This window comes from Kogia breviceps, chromosome 5, assembly GCF_026419965.1.
Source record: "Kogia breviceps isolate mKogBre1 chromosome 5, mKogBre1 haplotype 1, whole genome shotgun sequence".
NCBI classification, from domain to species: Eukaryota; Metazoa; Chordata; class Mammalia; order Artiodactyla; family Physeteridae; genus Kogia; species Kogia breviceps.
The window spans coordinates 109631409-109647746 of NC_081314.1; the positions used below are offsets into that span (position 1 = coordinate 109631409).

At 33.8% G+C, this 16338-nt stretch overlaps 1 protein-coding gene across 3 annotated transcripts in view; it reads right to left on the minus strand.

Annotated features, from left to right (window-relative positions):
• ZNF654 (zinc finger protein 654) overlaps window positions 1-16338 on the minus strand; it is a 95276-nt gene that overhangs the window by 2737 nt on the left and 76201 nt on the right. For 2 of the 3 annotated variants that reach the window (XM_059063781.2, XM_067034879.1), the window contains 4 exons: window positions 14184-14386; window positions 13451-13590; window positions 6678-6819; window positions 553-2896 (listed from right to left, as the gene is read on the minus strand). In XM_059063781.2, the coding sequence (XP_058919764.1) occupies window positions 553-2896; window positions 6678-6819; window positions 13451-13590; window positions 14184-14386 (2829 nt within the window). Of the gene's footprint in view, window positions 1-324; window positions 2897-6677; window positions 6820-13450; window positions 13591-14183; window positions 14387-16338 lie in introns of those variants that run through there. The other variant, XM_059063780.2, reaches the window with a different exon arrangement.

Below are 16338 nucleotides of genomic sequence, written 5' to 3' on the forward strand. Positions count from 1 at the left end.
TCATCTAGTATTCTAAGTTAGATTTCCTGTTTATTTATACCCTTACTCATTTAAAGAATATTAATATTAGTAGAAAGGCAAACTCTTCTTTTGCTCAGTTTTATTTTTCAATTATTTTCTGGTTCTTTCTTATTTTTGTTTTTGTAATAGAGGCTCAACTTGGTTTACATCTCTGGCATGCAGATGAAAAACATTTCTATCATAATTACTTTGTTTTTAGATCTCTAATTACATAAAACTTGGAATGAAGAAAAGCCTCAGATACAGTTAAAAAGTATGATCCAAAAGTATGAAAAAACTGTGTTCAAAGTTCTGGCTTCCACAAGTTCAAAGGTGTATGCCTATGCAAATTACTTGTGAATGTCAGTTGCTTGATCTATAAAACAGGAATAGTGATAGCACCTCATGGTGGTTGTATGGATTAAAGGAAATAATGTATGGGGTAGTGCTTTATTACCTGTGTTATATAAATGTTAATTTTTTTAACCTTACAAAGATTTATGGCATTTTCTATTTCTATAGATATACCTGCTGAGAAGACAGAAGACTTACTTTCATCATCTGAATCAAATCCAAAGAGTGTCTGACATTTCTTTTGTGCAAGGTGAGCCTCAAGTGCTTCTGCATTACAGTAGGTGGTCAGGCATTTGCCACATCTTAATCTTTTCACTGATTTTTTACAAACGTTATCTTGATCAGAACAGGCATCTACCCTATCAGTCAGAAATTTTCTGCGTTTTGGCATACTAAGGTACCGTTCATCAAGGTAACTGGGAGGCAATGGTCTGACATATGGCTTTGTTAAAATTAAGCCATATGAAGTATGTTCACTCGTCTGATTTGGTTTGGAAGGTGCCTGAGGTACTGGCAGGGTACTGTGTTCTTGTGGTACAACACTAGGTAAAATGGAACCGTTTTCTGTCCTGATTCTATTTGTATCAATTTTCAAAGCAGGATCTGAGGAAACTAAAGGTGTTTGCTCTATTCCACTGTGTCCATTGACTAAATCACTAATACAGTTATTTTCAGAATTTGGCTCTATGTCAGGCATCTTTTGGTCTGTCAAGCTTATATCAGAAACAGTGTGATCAGAATGTTCATTTCCATTCTGAACTAAATGGTCTGTTTTCTTTTCCATACTTTCTATACATGTCTTTGGTTCTGTAGGATCTTTCCTTGATTTGCTAGTAGAAATTGGTAGACTAACAGTTTGTTTCTCATTACTAGATGAGTCTTTTTCCTGATGATTAGATTTTGACTCTGTTAGAACATCCCAAAGAATAGCTTCACTTGGTTGTGCAGATGATTCTGGTGTTTTACTTAAATAGTGCTGAGCTTCATGTTCATATAGCAGAGGAAGATCTTCAAAAAGCTCATGGCATTCTGGAAAACTACACTGAGCTTGAAATATCTTGTGACTTTTTGTGTGCTGAGCAAGTTGGATTGGCAGCTTAAATGACTCATTGCAATTAAAATGCAAACAAAAGTACACATTTGGATAGCTGTGTCTATTAAGGTGATCTATAAAATGTTGAGAATCTTCAAACTGCCTTTGACAAAATTTGCATTTTCCTTTGCTCCACTTCATTACTGTTTGCCGCACATTTAAATCAGTTGGATGTACAGTCCTTGCATGCTTATTTAGAAATCCAATTCTTTTAAATATCCTGACACAGCCAAGAGCGGGGCACTTAAAGTTTCCTTCTTGATCTGTCGCATATATGTCTTTTGGATGGCACACGGTTCCATTGATTTTATGAAGTACAGACGTTTCCTGATTCAGGTCGTAATCATCTTCTTCATAATCACCTTCTTCGTCTTCTTCCTCCTCATAGTCATCCACACATACAGGTAATGGCTCTGAGACATTATTTAAAGAAGTATCAGGATTGCCATTTTCAGTAATATTTTCAATAACATCTTCCAATACACTTCCGGGAATTTCAATGAATTCACCCACATGTGAAGGGATGACATCTTTGTTTCCATCACTGGAACAGGTAATAGTCTCTACTTCCAAATCCTTATTATCAGACTTCCCATTTTCAAATGAAATGAAAGTATCAGAACAATTGATTTCTTCCAAAGCAGGATTTTCCTGATCCTCCTGTTGAGCTGCAGCAAGTTGCTGTCTCTGTATTTTCTTAACATGATTCTTTAAATGCTTCTGCATAAGTCCTCTGTTTCTAAATTTTCTACCACAAATCACACATGAAAAACTGCCCTTTTTCTGATGAGCCTGGGCATGCCTTACAATGTGACCACCTAGAAATTCCTTGTTACATAACATACACCGATGCCTTGGGACATTGTGATCTACTCTGGAAGCGTTAAGAGCTGTGAGGTTTTTCTTTGCATTAATATGACCTTTTGGTTGCACTCCAGATATGTCATCAGGATCAAGCTCTCCAGTGCTCTGATCTGTAAGAGAGTCAAGTCCTTCATCTAAACCTTGCTGTTCCACTGCCTTTTTTACATTACCTGTAGAATTTTCCAGTGTACTTTCATTTAGAAATCTAACTGCTGATTTATCACTCAGTAATGCTACACAGTTTTTCTTAATCATTATGAAGTTCCAGAATTCAGGATCAAAAAACAATCCCTTTTTCAAAATTGGAAGTAATTCAAAACGAACACGATTTTGAACACTACTTGTGCCTTCATTATATTCTTCATCTGGACGTTTGTAAAGCTCTTCAACAGTATGATAAGCTTCCAAGGAGCGCTCAAGAAAAAATATTGAGAGTGCACAAATCCTGAGAATCTCCAAATCATTTGGCAAAAAATGTGCAATTGTTTTATAAATTAGACATTTAGTTTTGGGATCATCATGAAGGTCTAGCTGTAGAGCACAACCACATATTTCAACACAAATTTGTAAGCCTTCTTCTTCAACCTGTAAAAAGAAAAATATTACTGCTACTTCTTAAAAAAATTATTAACACTTACTAGTTTATCTTTTTAAAATATTGGGCTGGCCAAAAAGTTCTATAATATCGTATGGAAAAACTCGAACAAACTTTCTGGCCAACCCAATACAACTCTGAAATGAAAGCTAACTAAACACAGTATTCTAAATGTGCAATTTTCTTCAATGGGTTAGCCATGTTTAACTACTTTTTAACATATAAATAAATCTTTTTTAACTTGAGAATAACCTGGAAAAGATAGTATTTTAGCTTCCAATTTATTTAATTTTCAAGTCTAACAAGCCCTACTGACCATAATACAAAATGCTTCATAACCTTATGGTTATTAAAATATAAAATGCTTCATGAACTTATGGTGATTCAAGTTTCTTACATATCTAGGCCCCTGTTTTAAGGTACCAATCTTACATTCTGTGGCAGAAGGGTTAAATTATATGTATTTAAAAACACAGTTATCCTGCTGTAAAATACATAGATATGTGTATGGTCAAATTTTTATCATGGCCTCATAATTAAGTATAAAACTGAAATACATTTATTTGCTTTTGTAAAATATTTTTCAAGCCCTGATGTTATCTTTCACAGTAGTCTTTTTTTTTTAAGTCAGTAATACAAATTAATCAAGTTCCTATGAACAAATGCATTTTTATTTCCTACCTGTTCAGGGAGTATTGCAGATGTTTGTCACCTAACAATTTTCAGTTATCAGTTATGATAGTTTGACTATATGGATTTTTTTCTATGTCACATATGTACCACTTTTAAATAGTAATGATCCTTTATTGCTATATTTTAAAAGCAGTTGTATTAGGAAGAACTTTGTAAATAAATACTTAAAACTCAAAAAAAAAAAAAAAACAAAACAAAACAAACAAAAAAAACACAGTTATCAATTTTTGATGTTAAAAAAATACTAAAGTAAAAAAAAAAAGAACTGCTTATGGAAACTTTCATAAAGCTGCACTAAATAATATTACTTACTGTACTTATTAAGTAACATTATTTATCCATATAAGGGGAGAAGTGTAATCCACATGAAGAAGGCAATTACAAACTTTCCAAATCTAATAAGGTATCAGAATAATGAACCTACTGGAAGTTATCTGAAAAGTATTCAAGCTTTGAAACTTTTACTGATGACTCAAAGATAACTGCATCAGCTTTTAGTTGGGAATTTGTTGTCTATCCACCTTAATTCAAGTTATAAATAATGCCTCTAGAATGATCTAAATGCTTGTTTGAATAGAAAGAGATAAAATAATAATATGTCTTTTACAGTTGTGTCTGTGTATCATATTGCCTGCATATGGTATATTACAGATGACAGGGAGGAACACTACCTTGCCAGCCTCATGTCCTCTTAGTTCCTTATGTGCTGTGCAACCCTTACTTACAGTTCCACAAGCAGACCTTAACTCTGCATATCACTTTACCTCGCTGGTAAATTCCTACCTATCTCCTATTCATTCTTTGAGAATCAATTCTGCCTTGAAAGTGTTTCTGATTCATTTTGGCCCCTACCCTGGGGTAGTTAAAAACATTCTCTATTCTTTCCACTGCAAATAATGTATACTTATTTCTAAAAAGCATGCAATATTGTTTTATAATTGTCTATGCCCCTACTTCTTGACTTGGAATTCCTAAATCACAGAGACAGTATCTCATCTTTTGTATCCTTCTGTGGTTAACATAGGAGTTGGCATACAGTGACCTTTGAATAAATGTTTGCAGAATGAATGAGATCAGATATATTCCACTGAGTTAGTCTCCTATAAATCCACCATTTCCAGCTTGGAATCCTTTTCTGAATTCAAATTTCTCATTTCTATAATTGTCAGTTATAAAACCTACCTAGATTTTCCAGATATAGCAAATTCAAATACACTGCTTCAAAACAATTTATTCTCTTTGTCCAATGTTCTATCTACATCCTCTCTTTCCTTATGAAATTATAATGTACTCACAGTTGCTGAGGTTTAAAAATTTCAGGATCATCACAAAAGGGAACAGGCTACTTTCTTACCTGAAAGCCTTTAACAATTCCAGTATATTTATGGACTGACATTTCAATTTTTAGAGTAGCATTCAGTCCCTTTAGGATCTATAGCAACCCCACCCCCAACCCCAAAGAAACTAAACTCTTCGATTAGTTTAATCATTCACACACTTCCCCATTTCTGTGCCACCCTATTAATGCCACTGGACAGTTGTGAGAACCAAATAATAAAATGAGGAGAGGGGGCTCTGTAAACTACAAAATCCTCTACAAATATTAGTATTATCCTCCTCTATCATTTAAAACCCAGCTGAAAGCATCTTCCTCTGTGAAGCCTTTTCAGATATGCTATCTGTAATGTCTCCTTCTGAACTCACACAGCATTGCCTGTGCCTCTTAGCACTGAGGCATGTGAATGATTTATTCCATTAGATAAAAATGTTTTTAATAGTGTATAAGAAATTAAGCAAATTTTAAATATTTATTTCATCTTTGAATTTTTCCTCTTATCATGTATTCTTAGGTTGACCACACATGTGAAAACGAGAGAGCTCTATGATAATTGGCTGAACTTCACCTATATTGTAAAATTTCCATAACAAATTTTTGGTACAAATGAGAATCATATGTTAAAAAAACAGAGATAGATAAATTTTTTTTTAAGTTTTACAGGTAATCCTGATGTACTTCATATATTAAGAAGTATTCTATAGCATAGTTTGTTTTTTTCCTTGTTTTTTTGGTGGGGAGAGAGGTCAACTTTGACGATGCATTTAAAAGACATTTCACTCTTTAATAATGAAGCTATTAATGCAGTCAGCAAAATAAATAGGAAATAAAACAAAACAAAACCCTCTGATATAATGCTTTTTATCACGGGAATATGATCACTACATGGTCATACATCTAATGAGTGATGTGATAATGAATGTAATAAATGCATAAATATGTAAACAAATTAAAATATATTATTTAATGGATGCCTCCTTATATATTTAAAAGTAACTCACATAAAGATTCAGTTAAATGGAGCTACCTAAAATGTAAGGTAGCTTTATCTTTCCTATCTTTGTATTCAAAGTTCTGTTAATACTTGAGGAGAAAAAGTAAAAGGATCTGTAGGATCTACTTTCATGTCTATGTAAGAATCATATGTAGAATTGTACTCACTTGCCAGTGGCCCATGAAAAACTTGCTTCAGAACTATTTTTAAAAACAGGTAATGGGTTTTTACTATTATTTTAAATAAACACTTTAAAAATTTGTCCTTAGGTTTCAAAAATGTCTCAGAACTCATTATTCCTTTTTACCTAAACACCAAATGTAAAACTATGAACTGTATTTCTCTATGATAGTGAACAGGTATTAGCTATAGTTACAGAAAGTTCATTTGCAAATTAGTTAAGATTCTACATACAGGATTTAGAATAATGTTAAAAGTGCCAGGCTTATTTAATTATAAGAAAAGAGATAATAGCTTCTTATGGAAGCAGTTGTTCCCATACTAAACTTAATGTAACACTAAATTTCTTTTCTCTTTTTTCAGTTATTTTCATTTATGCATACTCTTTGTACCATGTTGGGAGTTTGAGGTGGGGGGGGGGAGGCTATAATATATGGAGAATGTGGCCTTAAAATCCTCCTTTTCTTCAATTACATTATCAAATAAATTTTACCACAAGAGATTCAAGTTTCAGTGAACTGTCATTTAAATTTAATTTAAAATGAAGGGATAAATATATACTATTTACCTCATCTTTAATGATTTTCATGAAAGGAAATATGACTCTCACATTAGTTGCTGTTCTTAAAAGCTGGTAGCATTGATCTACAAAAACTTGTTTTGAAGGATTAGACTTTAGCTGAAGTTTACTCCATATGAAAATCAACTCCCTGTAAATGAGAAAAAAAGAGAAATATCAAAAATACAGTTTATTCAAATACAGATATTAGCTGTCTTTCCCTGATTCTGTAGTGCCCTGGCTGGGATGTATACAAAGTGGGTGTAAATGGATATTAAGTTAACTTCCAAGCTACTTCCGCTACCTATTTGGGACTTATAGAAGCTAGGAGAAAAGGTGAGATTAGAAATTGCAATTTGCTGTATGGAATGCATTCTAATTATATGCCAACAAACCTAAGGCATCTCTAGTACTTGATCAAAACAAGTTCTAATCTCAGTATACCAATATTAATGATATTGCTTAAAAAATTTAACTTTGACCCTTAATTAATACCCACTTGCAAATTTAGAAATCAATGTTGTAGAATTTCTGCAAAGAAGAAATGGTTCATACTTTTCAATCTATTAAGATACCAAAAGCACTACAGATTAAAAGTGTAAGTATATGATAGTACTGATTCTGAAATTTTATGTTTTATATCATCTACTCTTCCATTAAGATGTAGTATTTTAAACAGACAAGCTATGGACCATTTAAAGTATTTCACAGGTAGATTCTTTTCTAAAATATGGCCAAGGTTATTAGATGAACAAGGTAGGAGCAGTGGGTTTTGAGGCAAAGGAAATCATAAGATATAATTGTTACATTTGGATATCACATTTTAGCAAATTAGAATTCCTTGAAAAGTGTCATAAAAGTTACATAAAACATCATAATCTAAAATGTATTAAAATAATTGATGAAAATGTTTAAAAAAAGTGATATACTGAGAATGTACTTTGAACCCAGCACATACAGCTATTAAATCTAAGGACAGCTTGACTACTATCATGAAGGTATGCATACTCTATTTAGAGAGACAACACAGAACACAAAACAAAAAATGATGGCAAGCAACACAGAAAGTAAAACCAAAATTCCTCTTACATTTCACACTAGCTGTGTGGGTGTTCCTAAGTTTTCATCCAACACTCACTTTTTTTTTGCACACATATTCCTTTGGAAAGCTCACCAGGTTTCACACCATGTTCCCAAATCTCTAGCTCTGAATTCTTTCCTAGTTTCTATAACTAGATATTTCAACTTAGATTGATTTCTATCACTTTAATGCATTTAGACCAAATCAAATTCCTGCAATATTGATTATCTTTTCCTAGATCAATGACACTAAACATTCCTCTTACCTGTCTGGTTCTAACCTGCTTGTTTTTCATAGTCTTTTTATTTTTATTATATTTTTGCCCACAGTTATATCATTCTTTCTCAATGCTACCACGTTAGGCCCTTTAATTTTCCATATGTACTTCTATAGGGGTTGCTAAACTGATCTGCTTCCAGCCTCCCAGATTATTTCATTTAGTACTTGTTCAATATGCCTTGTGACGTTAAAAGCAACAGAAACATGGGCTTTGGTGTCAGAGGGATCAGGATTTGAATCCTGAGCATTCTTTCTAGGTTGGTTTCCTCAATGTCAGTTAATGTGCTTCATTTATTCTCATTTTTTGTTGTGCTGATTGCTCTACTTGGAAAATATTTATTTCTAAGATAAGCTTATCTTTCAGAGTCCATATGAAGTGCCTCTTCTTCATGAAAACTTTCATGAATACCCCAAACTAAAGTGATAACTACTTCAGAACAGATCTTATCTCTCTTATTGATTTAATGCCTTTCATATACTTCCTTGTTTATAAGTCCTGTTTCCCCAACTATTAATACATTGTAAATCTTCTCAATGACACATTATATAGTGGAGGTAGTGAAAAAGAACAGGAGACTGGGAATAAGAGACCTACATTTCAATAGGGCATTACATACCAACTGAGATGGTACTGCCCGCCAGTTCACAGTGAACCACCATTTTCTAAGAACAGCCCGAATACACAGGGTTGGAACCTCAGTGGCCATGCCTCGTAAGTGACCCTCCTCACTCTCCTTAAAATATTAATTCAGGGATGGGAAACTGACCCCAATTAAGTAGGTCAGAATCCCTGGAATGTTCTCAACTCTAAACTATGAAGCCTGGGGACTGTTGGCATTCTTCTGCTCTGCAACAGGAAAGACTGAAGCCAAATGGCAGAACAGAGATACTTTTAAAAAACCCCAGCAATCTCAACGTCCCTGTTAGCAATTATCTTTGAGGACCACCTATAACCCTGCCCTTTTTGTGGCTCACGTCATACCCCAGTATACATTCAATAAATACTACCTTTTCCCTGAACTAGTTAGACATAGGATGTTATCACTTGGAAACTGACTAGTATAAATTCCAACTCCATTTTGTTACTAGCTGTGTGGCTTTTATCTCTTTTATCCACAGTTTTCTTATACATAAAAAGAATTAAAGAGAGATAAGTGAAAACACCTAGATGAAATGTCTGGTATATACTGATGTTTAATAAATTGCTCAGATAGTCTTCTTTGTGAAGACCAAAGGGAAAGTTTAATGAAGCTTATGTTTTCCTTTCCAAAAAAGGGTCCTTAAAAAAGAAACAACACAGCACTGATTTGGTGTACAAACACATTTCCCAAGTAGATAACTGCTAATATAACCACCAAGTTATCTAGCTGCAGAGAGACGATAATAAGGTCTATAGCCACCCTTACCACATAGATTTTTTTTCATACTATATCCATTTTATAGTAAGTAATGTTTAATAGCAGAGGCTGCCTGGGTTTGAATCATTATTTACTAGTTGAATGGTTTGGGTATAATATTATCTACCCCATAAGATTGCTGGAGTAAATGAGATAATGCATATATAAAGCATAGACTAATGGAAGCACTCAGCAAATATAAGCAGCTGCTATTATTATAATATTCTTATTATTATCGATGGTGAGAGAACTGGATTAGTAGCTTGCTTCATTGGCTTGAGACAGAGCAAAACTGGACTGTGATCAGGTTTTGTCCTCAGAGAGGGGAGATGAAGAGTAAGCTGAAGACCAAGATGAAACAGACAACACGGACCTTAAAAGCTGGAAAGAATCCTGCTCTTCAAGTTACAGTGAAAATCAACTTTTTCGGACCCCAGCACTCAAAAATATAAAGGAGAGAGGTAGAAGAAATAAGAGGGCAGGCGATCAGAACTCAGCCTACTCAGAAGGAAGGACAAAGAAGCAGGCTAAAGAATCCTTTTCAGTTAGGCAGCTGGGAGTCACACACCCAGCTTCTATTCTTAGAAGGTGACTGGGGCCAGGAGTAGGAAAGACAGGCACGTTCTATTTTTAAAGTTCTTCCCTAAAGAGTAGAAATTGGTTAGCCAAGAGAAGAAGAAAATAAAATGTTTTCCTGGTCCTTTTTGGTTTGTTTATACTTGATTCCAGTTTACTTATGAGTGTGTTAAAATGAAAACAATGGATATTCTGTTTAAATAGTTTAATATAGCCAAGGGTAGAGAACATTCCTATCACCATAGGAAAAGATATACTATAATAGTAATGACTATATCCTGTTTCAAAATAACTACATATCAAGAAATGATAATACTTTGAAAACTATTTAGAAGTGTATGTCTTACCATCGTCTCCCGATCCTCTCCTCTATTTGTAATTTCCATTTACATGGTAAACTTCTGAATAAAAATTTGTATATTCTACGAGTACAGTCCCATAGAAGATAAGTCAACTAGTTTCTAGACTAATTAATAGTTTCTATTAATTAGCTATTTGACTCTATCTCTGAATCTGAAGATTTTAATCTATAAAATCTATAATGTATTAAATAAGTTTATCTTTAAACCCCCTTTAAGCTATTGTTTTAAGTATCTAAGAACTTAAAATTTGAAAGCATTTATTAAAAAATGTTTATAGCCCATATCATTTCATATTATGATGTTAGGCACATGAAACCTAGTTTTCTCTTAAGAATTAATGACATGTCAAAGTGGTAGGGTTTTTTTTCTTTTGTGTGTGTGTACTGGGGTAGGGGAGGCAGAAATTATTAGAATCTTTTCTAATTATTATTCATAATTTCATCTAATAGCACTTAAGGGTTGGTACTAAAAATACTCTCAAACCACATTCTAAATTACATGATTGCTAGATAAATTTGATGCTTCATAATATTCTGCTCATAATTTTTTTTCTACTAATAATTTTTAAGTGGTATTAAAAATGCTTAGAAAAACTAATAGTCACATAATACCATTTATATTAGTGTCTCCAAAATGAGTTACTTAGGTGTAAGTCTAGTAAAATATGTATAAGATTTACATGAGGAAAAAATCTAGCAAAATATGTATAAGATCTACATGAGGAAAACTACAAAACTCTGATGAATGAAATCAAAGGACTAAATAAATGGAGATATATTCCATGTTCATAGACAGGAGGGCTCAATATTGTCAAGTTATTCATTTTTCTCAACTTAATCTACAGATTCAATCCCAATCTAAATCCCAGCAGGTTATTTTATGGATATGGACAAACTGTTTATGTGCAGAGACAAAAGACCCAGAATAGCTAATACAATACTGAAGAAGAACAAATTTGGAGGAATGATACTACCCAACTTCAGGACTTAATATAAACTAACATAATGAAGACAGAGTTGTACTGGTGAAAGAAGAGACATATAGATCAATGGAAGAGAACAGAGAGCTAGAAATAGACCCACATAAATATAGTCAACTGTTCTTTGACAAAGGAGCAAAGGCAATACAATGGAGCAAAGATAGTCTTTTCAAGAAATGGTGCTAGAACAACTAGACATCCACATTAAAAAAAAAAAGAGTCTAGACACAGACCTTACACCCTTCACAAATATTAACTAAAAATGGATCATGGTCTAAACAGAAAACACAGAACTACAAAACTCCTAGAAGATAACATAGGAGAATACCTAGATGACCTTGCGTATGTTGATGCCTTTTTAGATATAACACCAAAGACATGATCCATGAAAGAAATAATTGATAAGCTGGACTTCATTAAGATTGAAAACTTCTCTGTGAAAGACAATATCAAGAGAATTAAAAGACAAGCCGCAGACTGGGAGAAAATATTTGTAAAAGACCCATCCAATAAAGGACTGTTATCCATAATATACAAAGAACTTTTAAAACTCGACAATAAGAAAACAAACAACCCAATTAAAAAATGGGCCAAAGACCTTAACAGACACCTCACCAAAGAAGATATACAGATAGCAAATAAGCATATGAAGAGATGCTCCACATCATATGTCATCAGGGAAATGCAAATTAAAACGAGATACCACTACACATCTATTAGAATGGCCAAAATCTGGGACACGAATAACAAATGCTGGTGAGGATGTGGAGCAACAGGAAATCTCAAACACTGCTAGTGGAAATGAAACATGGTACAGCCACTCTGGAAGACAGTTTGGCAGTTTCTTACAAAACTAAACATACTCTTACCATATGTTCCAGCAATCGTGCTCCTTGGTATTTACCCAAAGGAGGTGAAAATTTATGTCCACACATAAACCTGCACACAGATGTTTATAGCAGCTTTATTCATAACTGCCAAATCTTGGAGGCAACCAAGATGTCCTTTAGTAGATGATGGATAAATAAACTGTGGTACATCCAGGCAATGGAATATTATTCAGCACTAAAAAGAAATGAGCTATCAAGCTATGAAAAGATGCAGAGGAACCTTAAATGCATATTACTAAGTGAAAAAGGCCAATCTGAAAAGGCTACATACTGTATGATTCCAACTATATGATATTTTGGAAAAGGCAGAACTATGGAGATAGTAAAAAAGAAAAAAAAAAATCAGTTGTTTCCAGAGGTGGTGGCAGGGGTGGGAGGGAGAGATGAATAGGCAGAGCACAGAGGATTTTTAGGGCATACTCTGTGTGATATTATAGTGATGGATATATGTCATTATATATTTGTCCAAATCCATAGAAAATTAACACCAACAGTGAACCCTAAAGGTAAACTGTGGACTCTGGGTAATTAACATGTGTCAATATAGGTTCATTCTTAGTAAAAAATGCACAATTTGGTGAGTGATCTTGATAATGGGGGAGGAAATGCCTTTGTGGGGGCAGGGAATATATAGGGAATGCCTGTACCTCCCTCTCAATTTTGTTGTAAAACTTAAAACTGCTCCGACAAATGAACTCTTAAAAAAAATTAAAAATAACACTCTAAATTTAATTTAAAACATAACTATTGGGCTTCCCCGGTGGCATAGTGGTTGAGAGTCCGCCTGCCGATGCAGGGGACACGGGTTCGTGCCCCAGTGTGGGAAGATCCCACATGCCGTGGAGCGGCTGGGCCCGTGAGCCATGGCCGCTGAGCCTGCACGTCTGGAGCCTGTGCTCTGCAACGGGAGAGGCCACAACAGTGAGAGCCCCGTGTACCGGAATAAAAAAACAAACAAACAAACAAAAAACATAACTATTTTATTGTAACACATTCCTTAAATATCAACACTATCAATTATTGGTACGTGATCATTTAATTTTTTAATCCTTATAACAGGTCTTACAACCTATCATTTTTTGCACAATAAATGTGGGGGGAAAAGTGGCTTAACATTTTCACATAACTTTAAAAAATATATAAAGTACAAATTCTGCTAACCAATTCTCCTTCTGTACCCCATCCCACCATTTCAATTTATATATTAGGAACACTTACCAGATGCAGTACATATCCCCATTCTGGAGCTGTGGAATAAGAAAGGATTCACAGAGTTGCAAGGCTAACATAGTCTTGCCTTCTTTTTCAGTGTTACAGATGATATCAATTCCACTCTTACAATCAGTTTTCAGTAAATGCTATAAGAGAAAAAAAAAAACCAGTTTGTATCATTAAAAATATCTAGAAAGATAGGTGTAATAAATGTTTAAATTAAACATTCAGAAGAAATTAGATTTCTAGTTTTCTTCTACAAAGACAATGATGAATTGTACAGAGATATTTTCATGTTTTCATAGTTTCACTATATAGAACCTACAGTTTACAATGACTACTTTTAATCTCAATGTCCACAGCTTGTAGGTATGTAGGGTCCATATTCGAAAAAGGGTCTTTCATCTTTAAAAAAAACAAAATAACAAACATATGCATTTAATTTCTTAGGATTTTATTTAAAATGCAAAATCATAATGCTTCTCAGTTTTTATTTAACCTCTGTCACACCAGAAGCTCACTCAACATGAATAATGCTTATCAACAAAAATTTTAATTTCATCATGTTAATATCAGACTCTAATTCAATATGAGCTTAAAGAATGGTGCCAAAGGGAACATCTAGATAATGTAATCTTAAAACCTTTGATATTACTGTAAAAGGAATTTAACAAGAATGGGATACTTTTATTTTGGTAAGGTTAAAATGTTAATAGGCAAACATAATCTCAAACAATACCTCCCGGAATAGGTGATCTTCTACAGGTGACATAAACAGACATGTGAAGAGTGCTTGATGGAAGTACAAGTCTTTACTGATTTCTGGGTGATTTACACAACATTTAATAAGAGCCATTGCTTCAGGTATGCGTTCACAAGCAATTAGATATCTGGCACGTAGTTCAAAGAATAGTGGATTTTCAGAACTTAAATATTTGTTCACTATATTAAAAAGAAAACAGACTCTTATTACTCTCATGAAAAGACTGTCTCAAACTTTGTTGACACCTTAGCGCTAACGTGGTATCTAATTAAATCAACTATTTAATTATATAATATTTTTCTTATTAGGAGTTTATTTGTGAAAAGAACGTTCAGTTAAATAAATGGAAGTAAGAGACACCAAAACTGTGCCCAAGAAATATTTGCTGATTCTTTCTCAGTCTAAAAAGTAAGCAAAATTTAAAAAACAAAAAAACCCATGAAATATTCTTTTTTTGTGTTCACTAATGTTAAAATATGTTTCAAATGACATGGGATCTGGAATTTCTTTCTAGTCTAAGATTATGTACTTTATCTTCTTACTGACCAATATTTTCATTCCTATAAGATTAAAAGGCTAAATTATAATTTGTCATTAAACCATATTAATTCAGATTAATTATAGAGAAAGATAATCTGAATTAATGAAAAAGTTCAATCATAAAAGAAATATATTTTATTACTTTCAAACAAAAAAATTAAGTTACAAGTAGTGCCAAACAGGACTGCTTATTAATATATGCCCATGTGTCACTAAGGATAATTACTAATTAATACTTGCTTTTACACAATTTTAAAATATATAAAAACCTTTATCTATATAAGTTCATTTAGACCTAACAACAACCTCATGACAGGTATAATATTAATACTTGTTTTACAGATCACAAAACTGAGTCTCAGAGAGGTCAAATGACTTGCCCAAGGACACAGAATTAATTAAATAAGTGGCAGAGCAGGAACTGGAACCCATATTTCATGATTTCAAATCCAAAAATCTTTTAATTAGTTATATATGTTTAATCAGTAGCTTCTGAAATGCCTATGAATAATGTTTTATTTGGGCTTCAACATTTGCCTTGCAATTCTGTTTATACTATATGATAAGCAGACAATGATTTTGTATAATTAATGCAAAGATAAACTTCAGACTGATCTTTACCCTGATGATCACCAACTAGAGTACAGTCATCTACATTAATGAGGTTCTAGAGCAACTTTTCCCAAAGTGAGGTATGCTAGTGTAAGTATAAAAGGAATATGTATGAAAGGACTATATACATATTATAACTGTATATATTGAGGCCATCAGCCCTCACACCAACAAGCAACAGGTTTCTTCTAGCTCCTACTGAAAGGAGCCTAAAAGCTACCCTAAAATCCCAAACTCTCCTCCCCTGTTCTCATTCCCTATGATTGTCTTTGCCTAGCTCCTGTCCCCTCTGGCCACATTCTCCAGTTTCCTCAGATTCCTTCAAGGCTGTCACCCTTGCCTTCCCTATATTTGTTGGTTCATACTTTTCCTCAATGAGCTGAATCTTCCTCCTCTGATCTAACTACTACCTCCCTCTTCAGTTTTTTTCTTTTGTTTTTATTCCTTTCCAAGACCCTCACATCAAGTGCTAGTCTCCTTTGTATCCTTTATATTTATACCACACTGCTGTCACATATACCTTAGCTCTTTCCTTCTAGTCTTGTTCTACCTCCCATCTCATTCCACCACTGCTTCTCCTGGTCTTATCTCTTTTTTCATCTTCTCTAACATCTCTTCTAGTCCTCTACACTTGTATCTGGGGTCAGCTTGCTCTTAAGCCCTAGAATCATAGCCCCTTCTCCATTCAGTTCTACTCACAACCCACCCCACTCCTTTACCTGGGACAAATGGAAAGATCCAAACCTGCTCAGGCAATTGATGGTGTGAAATGTCTTCTCACCAGACCAATATCTGAATGGTTCCAGCTGGCAGGTCTTGTCTTTCCCTTTGGCCATGTTATAACTGCACTCCATAGGCTCTCTCCATGTTCTTAAATGTGTCCACACTTTTGTGCTTATTCACTACTGCTGAGCCTACATTCTAAGTTTTGGTGACCCAAATGTTCTGGGGCTCAGGAATAATATGGCAAATGTTTTTT